The 20,473-nt window shown below is 51.5% G+C and overlaps 1 protein-coding gene across 1 annotated transcript in view; it reads left to right on the forward strand.

Annotated features, from left to right (window-relative positions):
- Positions 1 to 20,473, forward strand: part of LOC115647271 — a 46,307-nt gene that overhangs the window by 957 nt on the left and 24,877 nt on the right. The window contains exons 3-7 of the mRNA XM_030554174.1: positions 2,107 to 2,505; positions 3,381 to 3,462; positions 3,870 to 3,977; positions 4,288 to 4,401; positions 12,321 to 13,869. Coding sequence (XP_030410034.1) covers positions 2,107 to 2,505; positions 3,381 to 3,462; positions 3,870 to 3,977; positions 4,288 to 4,401; positions 12,321 to 13,869 — 2,252 coding nt within the window. The remainder of the gene's footprint in view (positions 1 to 2,106; positions 2,506 to 3,380; positions 3,463 to 3,869; positions 3,978 to 4,287; positions 4,402 to 12,320; positions 13,870 to 20,473) is intronic.

Consider the following 20,473-nt stretch of genomic DNA (forward strand, 5'->3'; position numbering starts at 1 on the left):
AGGCGGAGCCCGGGGTGGGGGGGTCTCTGCGCCCCGTGGACAGGCCACAGCGGTCCCTGTCGGAGCCGGCTGGTGTCCGGGGCCGCTGGCACCGGGCTCCCATGGGGCACTGGCCGCTTTGCTATGGAACCACCTGCAGCTAAAGGCTGCTGGGAATAGGGTGACCAGATGTCCTGATTTTATAGGGACAGTCCTAATTTTTGGGTCTTTTTCTTATATAGGTTCCTATTACCCCCCCACCCCGGTCCTGATTTTTCAGATTTGCTGTCTCGTCACCATAGCTGGGAATCTGAGGGGCTGAGGCTGCTGCCTGGGGCAAGGCCCAATTCCCCTGCCCTCTGTGTACGCCCCATGGGGCTTGCTGTGCCCGCTGCACCTTCCCCACCCAGCACAGGGGTTAGAGTCCGAGCAGGAGGCACAACAGCAGGGCAGTGCCAGCTGTGGGGTCGGCTCTGATGCCAGGAGTAAAAAGCAGAGTGGGGAGGAGGAGGGTAGAGGTTCCAAAGTTACTTTGTTTCTGACCCCTTTTGCACGCCCCCCCTCCCGGGCAGAGATTGGCTTTTGTCTCACTTGACCTGTCTGGGTCAAGAAGGACAATAGACCCATCTTCTGTGTTCTCTGTCCCGCAGCTTCTAGACCTAGCAAAGTATTCTGGCTCGGGGGTTCTATAACTGGCCCAGTATGTGGAGAGGGGAGAGTTTGTGTGTAACATCCTGGCTGTTAGTGTGAGATCTAAATTCCAGCTCTGTTCCTGAACTGAGTGCAGATGGCTGGTGGTGGAGGGAAGAAATGTTTCATACCAGGACTCTGGCTGTAGAGACTGGGTTCTCTAGTAGTTTTCTTTTCTTTCTCCTCCCCATCCCAATCAGAAAGGATGATTGACCTTTCTCAAGTTCCAGGTCATCGTGACTCTCTCTTCAGTCAAGATCCGAATGCAGCTCCCTTCAGAGCAATGCCTGCTGGCATAAAGGGGCTGCCTGAGGGTTGTAAAGGCCTCTCTTCCCTGCAGCACAGCACACTCTGCTAGCCTGGGGGACCAAATGTTAGGCCCAGATTCTTAACTGCACTGGGGGAGCAGGGGCTGCAGTCCCTGGGCCAGCACAATACATGTTGGTGTGCAACGGTAGAGGAACATGCATTTCACCCAGGAAATACTAGGCCTCCCTCTCTTCTAATCAGGGGAGATGCCCTGAACTGTCTAATGATACTGATTTTGGCAGCTTAAGGTGATTGTTAAATAATAGTAAAAAATAATTCTCCCATTCATTCATATGGCACTAAGATGCACATTACAACCTCTGCTAGGGTCTCCAACTGAGATCAGGGCCACAGTGTGATGGACACTGTATCTACCCATCATGAGAAACGGGCCCTGCCTTAAAGAGCTTGCAGTCTAAACAGATACGGCTGAAAAAGGACAGGTGAAAGGGACTCTTCTCATCCCCCATTTGACAGTGGGGATCTGATCTAGGGAGGAATGTGACTTGTTCAGTTTCACACAAGGAGATTGTGGCAGAGATGGAAATAGGTCACACATCTCCTGAGTCCTTGTCCTGGGCTTTAACCATAAACCCATCCTTGTTCTCCTTCTGTTTTGGGCTGAGGGGTCACTCAGGCAGAAGACCATTTGGAAATGTTTTCCTCTCATGCGCTAAGCAGAAGCTTAGGAGTAAGTAAAAGCTAAGAGTTGTGGTTTTCAAACCAAAAGCTTTAGTGTTTTGAAATAGAGAAAAGTTCACCATGCAGGCAGAGTATTGACTATCTACAAAGTCTGTTTTGTAAAATGAAGCTATTGACCAAAAAAAAGTGTAAAAAATATGTGAACCTGCTGATGAAACCAATTTGGGGCCTTTTCAGAAAACATCTGAACAGTTTGAAATTGTATTGCAGATGGAGTTCAGGTTTTGTGTGTGTCAAATTTAAGGCTGATGTAGGTTAAATTGCCAGAGTTTAAAAACACAGCTGATGATGAAAATATCAACAAACTTTGATACATCTGGAGCATGACTCTTTTGGAATAAAGATCCAGCCCCAGACACTGCTGAGTGGCAGTTTGCGTATTGTTTACCTTGCTAGATGTCTTTCCATTTCTGTCCTTTCAAATAGGCTCCAGAATGGGACACAGAGTCATGGTGGCCAATGCCTTTGCAGCCACCTGCTGTCCCTGAAGAAACTTCCCTGAGAGAAACCCAGCTGCAAAGAGCAGAGATTTCTTTGACTGTGGTGGCTGAAGTTCAAGCCGTAGAGAGGAAGATGGATTCTCAGGCTGCACAGTTGCTGAATCTGGATGGGAGAATGGGGACGGCTGAGAAGAAACTAGTCGGCTGTGAGAAAACAATGGTGGAGTTTGGGAACCAGCTGGAAAGTAAGTGGGCCGTGCTGGGAACTCTGATTCAGGAGTACGGGCTGCTGCAGAGGAGGCTGGAGAACATGGAGAACCTGCTGAAGAACAGGAACTTCTGGATCCTGAGACTCCCCTTAGGCACTAAGGGAGAAGTCCCCAAGGTAATGATATCCCAGCTGGTGCAGAAGAGCCGAGGTAAAGCTGATTGTCAGATATCGAAGGGGTATTTGTGTCTTGTGCCTGGTAGGTTCTTTAAGGCACTGCTGATTTGGATCTCATTGATAGATACTTTTGTACCAGGAATAAAATCTTGGGGGGGATAATATTGCCTGTCCCTTTAATTCTGGTTTCATTCCCCCAGTCAGCATTAATGTAACTCTCAAAAAGACTCTGACATCATCTCCTGCCTCTTCTCATTCTAATTACTGGGTTGTTGGATCATGTCCAAGACCTGAGGTAGGAGGGGTCCCTTTGTATCTAAATTTCATTCACAGTGCTGACCTCCTGCGGGTGAGGTTTTCTCCTGTCTGCGTTGTCTCTTCTCATGTTCTCTCAGTGTTATTTTAGGACTAAACTCTCTGCCTATGTAGCTATATTAAAACCAGTGGAATTCCACCAGCAGAGAAATTGGCCTTTAGCCTCTATGGCTGAAGAGAGTTCTGCCTCTGTGCACATTTGAATTTTGGCCTGTTTGGGTGTATCCGCCAACAAGGGAACTACTTGATCACTTCTTTGTGGATATCTAGGGTGTGTCTACACTGCACACTCCTCATAGCAGAGTGCAGAGTTCATGCACTGCACGCTGCCCTAGCTTGGGTATAAATAGCAGTGTAGACAGCGAAGCATGGTTTAGATGAGTAAACCCACATGAGAGCCTTAGGCTATGTATCCTACACGGCTCTCCACACACCCGAGCAGTGCCGTCTCCGTCTACATTGCTAATGTTATCCATGTAGTATCCCAAAGGGGAAAGCATACAGCGCTTGTGATTTCAGTCCCAGTGTCGTTTGATGCATCTCTGTATTTCTCTGAGCAGGGATGGGAGAGTGCAGCCAAATGGCAGAAGGAGCTTTGTGAGAACGTGATGAAGGGGAACTTTGAGACTCTGATCTCCATGGGTAAGGATCAGTTCTCACTCGCTTATTACAGGCTTTGTGATGTGGCAGGGGCTGGGTTGGCTCTAGCTCAGAGTTATTGATCAAGGGTCAGATTCTCCCTGGTGTAAATAGTCCATTGAAGAGAATGGAGCTGTGACAGTTTACACCAGGTGAGGATCTGCCTCCAGATCTTTATGCATGGTGCACAATGCATTGTGTTTCTCTCCGTCTTATGAGCCCTGAATCTGCTGCTGGGAGTCCAGCTTACCTGTCACCAGCAATCTCCATTTTCTGCATGCTCTTCATTAACACTTTTGCAACTTGGTTCACAGGAGCAGGCACCTTCAGTGACAAAAGGGGGTTTAAAATCACATCAAGTTTTATGTAATTAAAGACCAGAGAGCCCTATTCTTCTTCTCCATGAACAGACTCTGCAATTTCCAAACCCAGCATCCTGTCCTGGACTGAAGGAGAAGAGGAGCCATGTACTGGGGATGAGCCGGAGGAGACAGAAATCCCCATGGAGCCCAGCATGGGTACGGACATGGTTAATACTCCAAGAGCCTGATAGGCTCTTTAGATTTCTCATATCCCAGGGTTCCTTATCCTCAAGACAGTTCTGACCCCAGATTTCTCCACCCATCCCAATAGGTTCTAAATCTAGCAGCTCCCCTTTCTGACATTCTGCCCACTGATCCTCTGTCAGTTTTCTCTGAATCCTCATTATTACCCTGTTTACATTTATTCAGGAAAGAAATAGTATTGGCTAGAGATCGTGTTTTCCCAACATCCACAGAATGCTTAGCAAAGGGTTTGAAAAGCAATTTCCTTCTTTCCCCTGAACAGATTCTCCAGTTCCTACACATGAGATTTCATCCTGGATTAAACAGGAGGACGAGTTGTGTATCAAGGATCAGCGGGACTCAGAGGAGAGAGAGATCCCTGCAGATCTTAGAATGGGTGAGCAGTAGATTTAAACAACTGAGAAGTGACACAGTAGACGGAGCTGGAAATCCAATCAAACCTTCCCAAGCTCCTATCATTCTATCTTTTTGTACATCTGTCATAGCTTTGTAAGTAGCCTTTGTCGGTGCATAAGAATGGCCATGCTGGATCCATCTAGCCCAGTATCCTGTCGTCTGAGAGTGGCCACTGCCAGATGCTTCAGAGGGAGTGAACAAAACGGGGCAGTTTGAGTGATCTATCCCCTGTTGTCCAGTCCCAGCATTGAACAGTTAGAGTCTTAGGGACACCCAGAGCATGATGTGTTCCTGACCATCTTGGCTAACAGCCATTGATGGACCTATCCTTCATCAACTTATGTAATTATTACCCAGTTATATTTTAGGCCTTTACAACATCCCCTGGAAACAAGTTCCCCAGGTTGAGCATGTGTTGTGTGAGGAAGTACTCCCTTATGTATGTTTTAAACCTGCTGGCTGTTAATTTCATCAGATGACCTAATTCTTGTGTTATGTGAAGGGGTAAACAAAACTTCCTTATTCACTTTCTGAAAGTCCAAGTACACTGGATCCTCTGGATCCAGCCTTGTCCATGTGTGTGTTTGACTCGCTCACAGAACTCTAGAAAATTGGTGAGGCATGAATTCTCTTTACAAAGGTTGTGTTGACTCTTCCGCCACACATTGTGTCCATCGTCATGTCTGAAAATTCTGTTCTTTACTATAGAATCAACCAGCTTGGCTGGCATTGAAGTTAAGCTTACCTGCCTGTAATTGCCAGGATCGCCTCTGGAGCCTTCTTAAAAAATTGGCATCATATTAGCTACCCTCCTGTTACCCGCACACTCTAGGGCACCCATCATTACCCTTCCTTGGGCTCAAGGCCTAACCGTTTTCATTTAGGCACCTATCCTTCCCCAGTTCCTAGGGCTCAGGGCGTACTCTTCTGCAGGTTTGCGGGGCCTTTTACCAGTGAAAGAGCCATATACAGTAATATCCTTAACTTCTATTTATTAAGTTACCAAACTGAATGCACACGCTAAGCATACAGTGCTCACCACTCCCAATAAGGTGTGCACACTTTTCCTGGTGGCTAGTCAAGATTAGATCATCTGGGGCTCTGGCTTCCTGCATGGTGTGATAGGCAGGGTATTGAGGTCTGGCAGCTCTGAGTTTGGGCTGTGTCCTGAAGTTAAGCTCCCAAAAACTTCCTTTTGGACTCCAATTTATATAGTTAAACTTGAGTCCTGCTTAGCTCTACCTTAACAATCATTTTAAAGAGAAGTCCTGCTGAACAGTATTTTTCACCAATCACAGCCCATTACGAAACAATTGTTTACGCAATCAGACCCCACCACCTTAGTTGATTTAAATCTTGCAAAATTAGTTATGCCACAGACCAAAACAATCAAAGAACCAGACAAAGAAACAATACAGAAGTGAGGACCATAAAGGCAAAACAATGGAAGTAGAAATGTCACAATCACAACTGTTGATAAGCAATTCCGTGCCAGACAAAACATTGTCAAACAAAGTTTTCTTGAACGATTTTAAGACCTGTTTCTTTATCTGGTGATGACGGGTCCTGTTAGGACAGGAGCACCTTCTTAACAGTCTGATGTTACGTTGCTTTGAAACAATGTAAATGGTGGTTCTGGTTTTGGTTCTGCGATCTGCTCTCAGTCATTCTTGTCCTAATACAAATTCATTGTGTGCATGTGATGAATTACAGGACCTTGTGCCGCACTTCATTTATCTTGCACCACTCCTGCCCTCTGATCTGTCTCACCTGAAACTTGCAGTGTTCCAGACCTCTGAGCTGCTTCAAATCAAAGCCTGCTCATCTGCCCAAGGCTTAGATACTCACTGATTGAGAAGTAACTGGCTTCACTTCCAATATATTACAACTCTGCAGGACTAGAAATGGGAAGCTTATTTCACTCGAAAGGGGGAAATCCCCAGCTTCCCAACAGGATACACAGCACTTGCTTCTGGCCCTGAAATGTCCTGAGAATAAACATAGAAAAAAATGTAGAAAAGCTATTTTAGGTTCCTGTTAGAAATTTTGATGATTCCATCTTCATCTGAAAAATTTAGAATCATGGTAGCGAAGGGAGACTAGCTTTAAAGGCAGAGGGATACTGAAAGAATCCTAGCAAAAAGCATTGGTTAGTTATTTGAGTAACGTGGCATATGCAGAATGCATGGTGGTGCAGTCCTGTCTAAAGGCTTACCTGGCCCTTGTTTGGGATAACCTGTGTGACTCCAGGGTGGTGTAGCCATCCCAAACTCAAGCTGATTAAAGCCATTGATTGTGTAGATTTCTAAAACCGAAAGTGTGTTCCCCTGGCAATTGACTAGAATATTCTAGATAAATCCCATTACTCACCCCAAATTTGAAAGCTCTGACTTCCCACTGCAGTGCTGACCTGCATTTCCTGTGTGTGTCTCATACTATGCCCCAGCAGGAAGGTGAGTCTGCTGCAAAGGATTCTGGGTGCTCTGACATCCTGTTGCATGTGTGGGGGTGAAGAGGTGAGTAAACCAGCAGGAGTGTCTGTCAGACAGGAAAGAGGTAGGGGAGTAGAGGCTGTCACGGAGTCCTCGGGTGATGCTCTGGAACTGTTCCCCACAAAGCCAGTCAGGACTTTGGGGAGCCTCCTCTCCCTCGGAGCAGACTGTCTTCAGGGCAAGAACCTCACACGGTTTCCTGGGTCTGACCTTGGAGCATTCAGCATCCTCTGCCCCTCCGTGCACTTCCCACAGCGAGTCTGCTCCCAGCAGGGTCCTGCAGAAACCGCAGGGTCCTGCACCCTCACTTCACAGTCAGACGTGACTCTCAGCCAGCCAGTAAAACAGAGGTTTATTCGATGACAGGAACACGGTCTAAAACAGAGCTTGTAGGTCCAGAGAATAGGACCCCTCAGCCGGGTCCGTTCTTGGGCCCAGCGAGCCAGACAACCCCCTCACCTCTCACTCCCCATCCCCAGCCAGCCCCAAACTGAAACCCCCTCCAGCCCCTCCTTTCTGGCTTTTGTCTCTTTCCTGGGCCAGGAGGTCACTTGATCTTTGTTCAGTTTTAGCTATTCCCTTGCAGGGGAAAAGGGCCCTGGCCATTTGTTGCCAGGATACAAAGTGTCAGCCATTTATGCATACTGGAAACTTAAGAAAGGCATAGGGGAAACTGAGGCACCCACACAGTATTCAGAGGAAACATTAAGAACAGTCCCACTTCGTCACATCTCTCCCCACTTCGAGACTGAACTGAGCGAGGTCACTTTAGCCAGTGTGACAAAGTTCCTCCTCTACCTTGATGGGTCCTGCACTTATTGGCAGATTTGCTCACCTCAGTGAACTTCCCCACAGTCTGGATCAACTCCTCCTGTGTCTGATCAGGAGTTGGGAGGTTTAGGGGGAACCCGGGCCCGCGCTCTACTCCAGGTTCCAGCCCAAGGCCCTGTGGATTGCAGCTGTCTATAGTGCCTCCTGTAACAGCTGCATGACAGCTACAACTCCCTGGGCTACTTCCCCATGGCCTCCTCCAAACATCGTCTTTATCCTCACCACAGGACCTTCCTCCTGGTGTCTGATAACACTTGTACTCCGTAGTCCTCCAGCAGCACAGCCTCTCAGTCTCAGCTCCTTGTGCCTCTTGTTCCCAGCTCCTCACACACACTTCCTCTCCTCTGGCTCCCCCCCTCCCTGACTGGAGTGAGCTCCTTTTTAAACCCAGGTGCCCTGATTAGCCTGCCTTGGTTGGCTGCATGTGTTCTAATCAGCCTGTCTGCCTTAATTGGTTCTAGCAGGTTCCTGATTACTCTAGTGCAGCCCCTGCTCTGGTCACTCAGGGAACAGAAAACTACTCATCCAGTGACCAGTATATTTGCCCTCTGCCAGACTCCTGTACCCCACTGGCCTGGATCTGTCACACCGGTGACCTGGGGAAGTTCGAACCCACCAACGTTCCCATGGATGCCCCATCATCTCTCCTGTTTCTTGGTGGGACTTACACCAGGCCCTTCCAGTTCCAGGTCCTCCCGTGGGTCTGTTGTGCTTGATGGTGCTGGCAGGCTGCATGTGGGAAGGTTTATGCAGCCCGTACCCTTTTGCCACCCCAGTACCCCTGGGGTTTAAACTGGGATTAGGTCTTTTCCCAGTGCTCCAGTTTGGAGGGCTGCAATTCGGGCCCTCTTGGTTCAGAGCCCCCATCTTGACCTTGGCCACCCTCTGACCAGGTGTCTCTGTCTCCAGCAGCTCAGCATCAGCCCTTGCATTTGACGCCACCACGTCTGAGGAGCGTGGTCAGTATACACAGTAAAGCGCCACCCAAATAGATACAGCTGCAGCTTTCTAAGGGCCAGCACCATGGCCAGGCGTTTCTTCTCTGAGGCCGCAGAGTTCTGCTCCCGGGGCAGCAGGTTCTTGCTCAGGTACCCGATGGGGTGTCTCCCCCACTCAGCATTGGCTTGCATCAGCACCATGCCCAGCCCTGCATCTGAGGCATCGGTGAACACTGCAAAAGCCTTGGCAAAGTCTGGGTTTACCAGATTTACCGGGCCCTGGATTAGAGCCTCCTTCAGTATACAGAGAGCTCTCTGGCACTGCTCGGTCCAGACCACCTTGTCTGGCTTACCCCTCTCACATAGCTCAGGGATGGGGCAGCTAGGGGGCTAACCTGGGGTACAAACCTCCAGTAGGGCCCCACCATCCTGATAAAGGCCTGGACTTGTTTCTTGGTCTGGGGAATGGGCCAATCTCTGATCATCTCCACCTTGCACTTTTCGGCTTTTACCGTCAATCCTGCCTCCTTGAGGCAGCCCAGCGCCCTCTTCACCTGGAACATGTGTTCCTCCCAGGTCTGGCTAAAGACACACCTGTCATCAATTTACGCCAAGGCCAAGTTCTCCATCCCCCTCAGCTTGTCTAGAATCTCCCCAGGCCTAGGCATGGGGTAGACATCAGACACCATGATGGCTTTAAGATTCCGATAGTCCCCACAGAACCAGATCATCCTGTCTTCCTTGGGGACCAGCCCTATGGGTGAGGCCAGTAGGCTGTCGAACGGCTGGATCACATCTAAAGCCAGCAGGTCCTTGACCTCTCTCTCCAGGTTCTGGGTTGCTTTCCCAATGACTTTGAATGGGGAACACCTGATGGGGAGATTGGCTCCCAACTTAAGGAAGAGATCCACCAGGGATCTTCCCCCTTCTCCTCCTAATCCTCCCCTTCCAGGTCCAGGGGTTCCCTCTTCTCCCATCCAGCAGCTCGAATGGGAAGAATCCTGTGGATTCCTGGGGCACCACCAGCTGCATCCCGATTCTCCCCAGTTCTACTTCCCCTTGGGGAGCCCATTCCTGGGACAGGAATCCCTTCTCCCGTAGGACTCTGTCCCTGCAGCCTTCCCCAGGGGGGTTTGCAGCGCTGTGGCCAGCAAGTTCCCTCAGCTTCTCCAAGGAGGGATCCTTCTGCAGCTCAGTCTGGAATTCAGCAGCTGGGGAAGGGAGTGGGACCTGCTCCCTCTCGCTGGCTGGGCCTGGGGTCACAGCCCCCCTGAGCCCTGTCCCTGGTAGCTCCTCCCTGCTGTGTAATCACTTCCCAGCAGCACATCTGGACCAGGCAAACCTGGTTGGCAGCCGACCTGCCCTGCCTGGGTATCCCCCCACTCAGCTGGGGTCTCAGCTCCCACCGTGCTCAGCGCTGCCCTTGCTGTCTCAGTGGGGGCAGGCAGCGAGCTCTCTGCTCTGGTAACAGCATCAGAGCCAGCATGAGCCCCCTCTCCGGTGTGCAGGGGGTGGGGAGCATCTCTCCCTCCCACTCAGCCCCAGGGATCTCGCCACCCCAGGCAGGTCTCCCCACTGACCCCCACCTTCTGCTCCCACTGGGGGTCCGATGGGCCTGAGCCCAGGAGATTCCACGCAGACATTTAGGCCAGGGCCAGGAGTCGGAGCCTGTCCACCATCCCACCCATCTGGCTGACAGCATCTATGGCCTTGGGACCCAGCAAGGGAGCTACATACCGGGGCTTTTCCACAGAGTCCCCCTGGTTCAAATCACCAGCCTGCTTGAAGGCCGTGTGGTGAGCATCCACATCCCCCCACCCTCCTTAACTAGGGGCAGCAATTTAGTGTCAAGGTTCCCTGCAGAACTGGCAGCCTGGGGTCTATCCCCACTCACCCCTGGGAAACCCCCTATGCCTCTCTGCTCCACCATCGCCAGTCCATACTGCTGTTGCTTCTCCTGCAGCTTTTCCTTGGGCTCTTGCTCTCTCTCCCAGTTCTCTCGCTCTCTCGGGCTCTGCTCCAATCCCATCTATCTCCGATCCCCTGATGGGGAACCCGATCGTGAAGACCCCCATCTGGTTGGGGACCAGACTCTTGGGGATGTCTGGCTACCACTCCAGATGCTCCCAGATCCTCTTGTAGCCCCATTTGGGTCAGGAATCTGCTCCTTAGAGCGGTCCTCCTCATCCAGCTGCACGATTAACTGTGCCTTGGTGAACTTCCCAATGTGTAACCCTTCCTTTTTGCAGAGGATCACAAGGTCCTTCTTGAGGAGATGGTGATAGGCTATCACTTCTTCACTGTTCCTAAGTTGCTCTGGACTCACAGGCCTGTGTGGTCTTGGCTCCCCCACAGTTTCCAAGAAGAACCTCTAGTGTGCCAGCCCTTCTTGTGGTCACCACCTCTTTGCCAGGGTCAAGCGGCAGGCTCCTCCGCCCCTGGGACCGCTCCTGCAATCCCCCGGGGAACCCTGCTACTGCAAAAATCCTTCTCTCTCCCAGGGTCGAGCGGCAAGCTCCTCCGCCCCTGAGACTGCTCCTACAATCCCCAGGGGAACCTCGTTACTCCAGCAGTCCTTCTCGCTGGTCACACACTCCCAGAGGTTAATCGCCCCCTGAAACCATCCCTCTCTGAGCCTTCAGCACGCCTGGTCCTCATTATCCCTCCTTTGTTTTACTGGTCCCCAGTCACTTACTGCAAGCAGCGCCATTCACGGGGTACAGTACGTCCCCCTGCTGCCACCAGTTGTCACGGAGTCACCAGGCGATGCTCTGGAACTGCTCCCCACAAAGCCAGTCAGGACTTTGGGGAGCCTCCTCTCCCTTGGAGCAGACTTGTTCAGGGCAAGAAGCTCACATGGCTTCATCTTCCTGGGTCTGACCTTGGAGCATTCAGCATATGCCCCTCCGTGCACTTCCCACAGCAAGTCTGCCCAGGTGGGGTCCTGGAGAAGCCAGAGGGTCCTGCATTCACCCCCACTTCGCTTCACAGTCAGACGTGACTCTTAGCCAGCCAGTAAAACAGAGGTTTATTCAATGACAGGAACACGGTCTAAAACAGAGCTTGTAGGTCTAGAGAATGGGACCTCTCAGCCAGGTCCATTCTGGGGCCCAGTGAGCCAGACAACCTCGTCTGCCCTCATTCCCCATCCCCAGCTGGTCTCAAACTGAAATCCCCTCCAGCTCTTCCTTTCTGGCCTTTGTCTCTTTCCCAGGCCAGGAGGTCACCTGATCTTTGTTCACCTTTAGCTATTCCCTGGCAGGAGGGAAGGGCCCCGGCCATTTGTTGCCAGGATACAAAGTGTCGGCCATTTATGCACACTGGAGACTTAAGAAATGCATAGGGGAAACTGAGGCACCCACACATTATTCAGAGGAAGCATTAAGAACAGTCCCACTTTGTCACAGAGACGCTGTAGGTGGGGACTATGCAGGTACCAGATGCCAAGCCCCAGAGAGGAAACGTTTGGCCATAAAGCTTTGTGTTATACAGTGGTTTTTGCTCTAATAAAAAGTGTCATTTCATTTACCTTTTCGCTTCAAGACTAACACTGCTGCCAACCCTTTCTGCGTTATGTATTGGAGACTTCCTTCATCTGAGCCAGATGAAATGAATGTCTTGATTCTCTTTTGTACCAGCAGATGTTGAGCTCATGATCAAAACAGAGGAGCAACATCCTGAAGAAGGCCCTAGCAACCTAGAGCTAGCTGGGCCGTTGCCAGGCCGAGCAGAGGAGAGAGCTTTCCAAGGTGCTGAACAGGAAACAGCTGCTGGGAGTTCTGGCACTTCAATCAGCTCTCCAGGTAACAACCTGGGGGAACTTACTCAGCATGAAAGAGAACTCAGAACTGTTGCCGCCCATCCCAGGGGCGATGCAGGAATAGCCCCCTATGCATGTGCCCAGTGTGGGAGGAACTTCACTCGAAAGGACATTCTCCTGTCGCACGAAAGACTCCACACGGGTGAGAGGCCCTACATGTGTGCTGACTGTGGGAAGAGCTTTAGGCTCAAGATCAGCTTTGTGAAGCACCAGAGATGCCACACCAAGGAGCGGCCCTATCCATGTAACGAATGCCAGAAGAGCTTCAAGTGCCACTCAGCGCTCGTGCGGCACCAGATGATCCACAGGGGAGAGCGGCCGTATAAATGCGACCAGTGCAACAAAAGCTACAGCCGTAAGGAGCACCTCCAGAACCACCAGAGGCTGCACACCGGGGAGCGGCCCTTCCACTGTGCAACCTGCGGGAAGAGCTTCAGTCAAAAGTTCGTGCTCGTCTCACATCAGCGGATCCACACAGGGGAGTGGCCCTATAAATGCACGGAGTGCGGGAAAGGCTTCAGCGAGAAATCCAAGCTGACCAGCCACTACAGGATCCACACCGGCGAAAAGCCCTACAGCTGCGCCCAGTGTGGGAAGAGCTTCCGCCTTAAGGTGAGCTTCTTAAGGCACCAGACGAGCCATGGCAGTGAGAAGCCCTATCCATGCACTCAGTGTGGCAAGAACTATAGCTACCACTCAGGCCTCCTCCGGCACCAGCTGATCCACGCGGGGCAACGGCCGCATCAGTGCAACAAGTGCGGCAAAAGCTATGCCGAGAAATACCGCCTGCGGAATCACCAGCGTGTCCACCTGGACGAAGGACCACAGCGGTGCGTCCCATGCGGGAAGAGCGCCTCGGAGAAGCAGGACCTCCTGAGCCACCAGCAGAGCCATGCCGATGGATGCCATCAGCATGCCATGTGCGAACAAAGCATCTGGCTCATGGAGAGCAGCTTAAAGCACCAAAGAAACCACAGCAAAGAGAAGCCCTACGAATGCAGTGACTGCGGGAAGAGCTTCAAGTGCCAGTCGGAACTCACCCGCCACCGGAGGGTCCACACGGGGGAGAAGCCTTACGAATGCACCAAGTGCAACAAAAGCTACAGCCAGAAGTACCATCTCCTCCAGCACCTGCGCGTTCACACGGGGGAGCGACCCCACCAGTGCAGTGACTGTGGGAAGAGCTTCATCCGGAAGGAACATCTCCTGAAACACCAGCGGATCCACACCGGAGGGAGGCCTCATGAGTGCAGCGAATGCGGGAGAAGCTTCCAATATAAGCAGTTGCTGAAAGACCATCAGAGGGTGCATAGAGCGGAGCCAGATCACCTGGAGGCTTCTCCCAGGACTGAAGCCTGGGTTCCTTAATGCAGAAATGGGTTCCAGCCTGCCACTGATCGTCTAACACACAATGGAAATACAGTACAGCGAGTTAACACACTAACCAAGCCCTGATCTGGCGAGCACTTACGTGCATGGTTAACTTTAAGCGTGTGACTTCAATGGGACCAGTCACATCCTTAGTTTTTTGCACGTTTGGGCTCCATGTCTGTATATCTCATACAGCAACCAAAGCTGCTGAACCTCCTCGGAGCTGGAGGAACATTCACTGCCAGAGATCGCTCACCCTTGGGGCTGGGAGGAAGCCAACATGGAAAGAAACCTGAGCCCTATCTGGCAGACTGTGCTAAACTGGAAACCTGACTAGAAACTTTTGACAGCTAGATTCCCCCCCGCCCGCCCCCCTCCATGTACAGCATGGGGCTCTTTTATCCTCCAGCTGGTGTCTTGTGAGAATTCTCATCACAGATTTGTTTTATAGGTAGAGTTCGTTTATGGCCCCCATGGTTTCAGGTTTGCACATGTATGTTCTCTTCTAGCTCAGAGCTGTACGTTACTTGTGTTTTACCACTGTTCCTGTGTGAGGTTCTGGAAAGACTCTCTATGGAAAAACAGAGGGTAGGTGAGCTATTTCCCACTTGAATGTCTTCTTCTAGAGACAGGACTGCTCATGCATGGCCTTTGGGTCTGGAGCCAGCCCTATCCCTGCCACTCAAAATAGGTTCTTTGGGGTGAGCACTGGATTGGAAGTCATGCGTTCTAATCCTGGCTCTGCCTGTCTGACCTTGGGCTGTGCCTCCATGGAGATGATCTGGGGCTCCCTCGTTACGGTGCTGTCAGCATCAAGCAAGTGCAGGGTTTTGAATAGATGAGCTGCTCGGTGTTCAAGGCAGTGTTTGCATTCCTGCTGCTACTGGCTCGTGGCTGACCGCTGTGGCGGAACGTGTCTCTTCTAGAAAGGGGAATGAAGGACTTGTGTAGAGTTGTGGTTCTTCAGTGACCATCCCGAGCAGTGACTGCTTGTCTACAGCTTGTGCAAGTGAAAAAATACAAGCGAACGCTAGCGATGCTGTAACAACAAAGAAACTCTCTTTCAATGCGGTCTGTAGTGAGAGGGCCATGTCTGGCTGCTGGCCTGTCTCATTACATTCAGAATGGAGGAGGGCTTGTACGTGACTTTGGATAATGTGTGACTTTATTACATTCATCAGTTATAAATTAAACGTGTTTGATTTACTAGATAATTTGTTTAAACTGAGTTTTGTGTAACTGTCAGAAATAATGAAAGCCCAAGAGATGGCGATTCCTATGTATGAGCCCAGGCTACGCGGGCAGATGCTGGGAGGAAAGCAGGACTTACAACCACAGGGATCTTGGCAGGAACTACTCTCTTGGTGCTCCCAAACCTACCGAAGTCATGAGGGGGGGCAGAAGATGGCCAGGCAAATGCAAGCTTCCCTCTGCCCCCCGCCCCATCTCGAGTGCTTGGTACTTTCTTACAACGAAGAGGTGTTGATGTATTTTGAATCCATGTATGACACTAAATAATAGAGGAGCTGGTACAGGACATTGTGCGTGCTGAGTCCTGACCCCAGATGGCTAACTGACAGCAGGAGGAGTCACAGGAGGGGGGAACGAAGACAAGGAAGGTTCTGTCACTGTGTGAGTGTACAGACCCTAGCATGAAGGTTACATAGGCATGTTTAAATATACACAGCTGGAGTCTAAGCCCACTGGAAAGAGTGAGTTTAAATTCTTTAAAAAGCCGACTGTAGACAGCGGGTTCTTGAACCCAACTCCACAGGAAGAAGTGAAACAGGAGTGACCCATTTCCCTCCCACCATTTCATTGGAGGCAGGGAAAGCCATGTTCACTACAGCAGCGTTCTCATGGGCGTGACCCTGCTTCAGCAAAGCAAAAGACTTATTACAAAATTAACTGTGGCCTCAACCCGCAATGTGGTGGTCTGGCAAAATTCCCATGAACTTCCAATGTGGACTTGAGGTAGAATGCGTTTATTTTACCCACTTGTACCAATGTTTTCCCCCTTCCAGAGGTGCTGGCCATCCCTACTTTAGCTGTATTGAAAATGTACTTAAGTTCTGCCCAGAGAGAGCCTGAGCCCATGGAAAGCTGCTCATTGGTAGCCAATGGCTGTAGCATCAGGTCTTAACTTCCTTTCCATGCTCAGTGGTTAAATTGCACTCTGCCTCACGTACCTGGAGCAGAGTCTGGAGGGCAGCAGAGAGCCCGTCCCGCTACAGGCAGCTAGTTAGTTATAAGCAGAGTGGGTTGAGTCAGACCAACCCTCTTATCATGGGGATCAACTGCCACCATCCCCAGGCTGAATGTGCTTGTAACGGGGGCCACTCCCCTCCTGAGTGCCTGCTGGTGGTGGGGTGTGATACCGCAGTCCTTTTCCCGCTCTTGGCATGCCCCTGTAGGTTGTTGACCAGACTTGGTGGGTCTTCAGGGGCTCAGCCCTCCGGCCGGCTCTCTCAGTCAAAATAAACCCCTTCCAAAGTCCAAGGGAACTGTCTGTCCTCCCCAGTCTTCGGCCCCAGCTCTGGGCCCTTTAAATTCAGCCCTTCACTCAAGCTTCCAAACAAGCCCGGTCCTCTTCTCTGGGTTTACACCACTTTGCCAGTGAGGGAAGCCAGGCCACCTCGTGCTCCAGATTTCACCTCAGGGATGCTATAAGCACCAGCCACATGCTGCCGACTGCAATTCTTTGCAGCACTTTCCCTGGGCCTCTTCCTGTGGCCCTCTTATCAGCGCCCCTTACCTCAGGGTTAAAGGTTCCCGGGGTCTCTCTCTCCAGCCTCAGCAAGTGCAGCCAGAACCTAACTCTGGCAGTCCCTTGCGCTTCTGCAGCTGGAGAGGGGCACCCGGCCTTGCCCATCTGGACCCAGCCCCTGCAGATCCTTTTATCTGAGCCTGCTGGGCTCTGACTGGCTGCTGAGGCCTCCCTAGGCAGCCCTGGATGATCCACCTTCACTGTTCTTCTCTTGGGGCAGGGTATAGTAGGACCACAGGGCTTCCTGTAGGGAGCTGTAAAAGCCAAGTGTGTCCCTATTACCATGCTATTTTAATTTTTCTTGGAGTGGAGCCTCTTTCTGGGTTAACAAAAACAAGGAGTCCAATGGCACCTTAAAAACTAACAGATTTATTTGAGCATTAGCCTTCATGTGTAAAAAAACCTCACTTCTTCAGATGCAGATCCTTGACACCTTTCTGGGTTACAATTCATGGCCTCTGTTATATAGAACTGGGCCCAAAAGGAAGGAGTACAGTGCCCCATTCATCTCAAGGAGGTGTTGAGTCTGAACCCGAATTATGACAATTTAAACATCATTAGCATTAAATATTTCACTGCTGGTCACTTGATGAGGACCATCCACCTCCACCGGGACTATGAACGAAGTGTGAGTAGATGGTCCTGGCTGCAGAGGCCTGCTCCACCATTATTTCTGTCAGCAGCTGGTTCAGTAACGCTCTGGTCACAATCCTTGAGCTGTGCTCAGAGCAGCTCCATAGGTGGCGGATGCCAAAATGACCAGTTCAGGCCCCTACTAATGCTCACTAAACAATGCCAGCTGGCAAGGCTGGGGTAGCACCCTTTGGGGTGGCAATAGCAAATAAATACACTGGGGAGAGGGGGCCGGCTTAAGAAGATTGCTAGGGCTCAACGTGCCCCTGAATTCTCCCATCAACCACCAGGGGTCCATGGCTTGCAGTAAATGCTATAACAGCCACTCCGGGCTCCTCCCCTGCGGGGCAAGCAGTAGGCTCCTTGCACAAGCTGGGGGAGGCTGCAGGGACCAGCCAGGCATGGGCCAGGGAGGGAGGGTAAGTGAAGGCCCTGAGCTGGGCATACGATGGGGGTTCTTAATCTACTGGGGGAGCCAAGAGGAAGGGACTCAGGGCAGGCCTGGCCCTTCAGCTACAGGCAGCCTGACACCCCCATAGTGAGAGCCCTGCATGGGCAGCAGCAATGGCCACCGGTCCCAGGCCAGCGCTGGCCCAAGCAGCCAGGAAAGGGCAGTGGGAAGCTGGCTGTACAAGCAGATCAAGGCCAAGGGTGGGGCTGGAGCTGTATCCTAGCTGGGAAAGGTGAAGGTGCCTGACCACCAGAGCATACTCAGGACCACAGCCAGAGGCCAGCCCAGAGCACAGTGCAGGCGCAACCTGGCTCTGAGGCCCAGATTTGGAGAGTCCCTTGAAGAACTTACAAAGGGCTCCTCCCAGCAGTCTGACTCTGGGGAGGTGGGGGGGCTACATGGATCAACCTATTGAAGGGACCCCAGTGTAGCTAATGCCCAGGCTGGGGAGGCAGGAGATGCAATCCCTAGAGATCTCTGAGAATGGTGCTCAATAGCTAAATCTGATGGAAGCTCCTGGCCCAGCTCTGCCATGGATTCTCTCACACAAGTCACTGCACCTCTCCGTACCCCTCTGGGGGCAGGGTGAGGAGTCCCATTTCTAAAGGGCTCAGCGCACCACCAGGTTACTAGCGCTAAATTTACTACGTTCCAGACTTGTTACTGCTGTTAGAGGAAAAGCCAGCTGGTCGCTACGTCATGCGTTACATCGGCTGAGCACGCCACTGCGCCTGTACGGCGCACAGCTGGTGTGGGCAATGGAGGACAATGGGATGCAGTCGCTGCAGCATCCTGGCATGGGGTGAGGATGTCAGGCCCAGTTGCCTCCGTTCAGCTCTGGAGAGAGCAGAGCTTGAATCTTCTTCCATTTCCACGTATGTCGGCACCAGCACGATACAGGGGGCGGGGCAGGCAGATGGCCCCAAACACTAAGGGCTAGCTGATGTGTGTAAGCCACAGCTCATAAGAACCAAGAAGCCCTGGCCACATGCAGGTGCCTGAAGTGAGACCCCCTAGGAATGGGCTGATTTTTCTGCAGGGCTGGACACTCCCAGTTTGCCACCGATGGCAGTAGGAGCTCTAAGAGCCCAGCCCTTCTGCAAGCCGGGTCATAGAATCATAGAATATCAGGCTTGGAAGGGACCTCAGGACGTATCTAGTCCAACCCCCTGCTCAAAGCAGGGACAATCCCCAGACAGATTTTTTGCCCCAGATCCCTAAATGGCCCCCTCAAGGATTGAACTCACAACCCTGGGTTTAGGGGGCCAATGCTCAAACCACTGACCTATCCCTCCCCCCATCTTTCCCAGGCCCTAGGCAGAGCCTGTGTTTGCCTGGCAGGCAAGGGCATTGCACACTGGGCGCTGCCACCCATCCAACAGGACAATAGTAAGGAATAGTGTCAAACTTTTTAGATGCTTGCAGAGTTTGAGCAGTTGACCCAGCAAGTCAGTGGCAGAGCTGGCCTGTGCTCCCAGGCTCGCGTCCGACCCTGTAAAGCTCCCTGCCTCTTCTGCTCCAGGAGAACCTTCTAGCATCTCGCTAATGCTGGACGATACATGCCAAGCAAGTCACGTGCTTTTGGCCTAATGTTTCAGGCACACTCTTATTGACGAGGGTGGCTGAAGTCCTCCTTGTCTCCCAGGAGAACGGAGGAAGCTGCGCATGGGAAGGATTCTGTCCCCAGCTTCCTGCCAAGGTCCACTGGGATTTGGGCCCAGTCATATTCCACCATCAGAACATTTAAATAAAAGACCCAACAGTTAGCCTGAACTCAGGTCCTATTCCAAGATAATAACCAGCCAAGACACTTCTAATTAACCTTTTTATTGTCCATTTACAGCAAAGCCATCGAGTGCAAGAGATCCAGTCTCGGGTTACGGCGATAGAACTGGAATCGTTACCGACTAATCAGTGCAATTGGTTCTCACTCGTTACCTACAGTAAAAACCATCAGTCTTTTAAGTAGGTGGCTGAACCAGAAGCAAGAGGAGGTCTGTATCGCACAGGCTGGATGCTGCGCACCACACACCTGTTGGCCACCCAGATACCCAGTCGGCTATGCTCCGATACCAGGCTGCATTTACTAGAACGCCTTCCCCCAGCCTATGGGTACATGTCTCTTGTGGGAGGCCAGAGCTAGACATTAGTGATAATATCTTGCACATCTCGTTCTTTGCAGTCTTCAACTATATATACTGGAAATTAATCCTCGACTCTACCACTGATATGCAGCTGCCTCTGGGGTCGAACATGGCAACAGTTTAACTACATGCGGTAACACGGCAGAGCAGGAAGAATATCCCATCAGACTGAAAGAGTGGGGACAGATTTCCAAGTTGGCTGAATGCTGTTACCAAAGATGGGATCGGGCCAGGATAGCACTCTGGACACATTTCAGGAGATCTTTAATGAGGACAAGTGGTGGACCCCAGTCTTACATCTCGGCCAAATGTCAGCACCTCCAGAAGCACTATGCTCCTTAGCACCATGCTTGGCCCTGGGTTCGGCACCAACTCATGTGGAAGAGTCACCTTTCAAATTCCCATCTCGCCTTCAGCAGCTGGTCCCCCGTCCAAGTACAGACCTGGCGTGACCAAGCTTAGCGTATGAGAGCGGAGGGAGTCTCAGCCCTAGGTGAGAAAACACCCTTTAAAATGTAAGCTGCAACCACTCACGGCAGTGCTCTGTCCCCCTCTAGTGGGGGCTAGGCCACAAATAGAGGCTGATGAGCCTGCTACTGTGGTGG

The sequence above is a fragment of the Gopherus evgoodei genome, chromosome 2 (assembly GCF_007399415.2).
Source record: "Gopherus evgoodei ecotype Sinaloan lineage chromosome 2, rGopEvg1_v1.p, whole genome shotgun sequence".
Taxonomy (NCBI): Eukaryota; Metazoa; Chordata; order Testudines; family Testudinidae; genus Gopherus; species Gopherus evgoodei.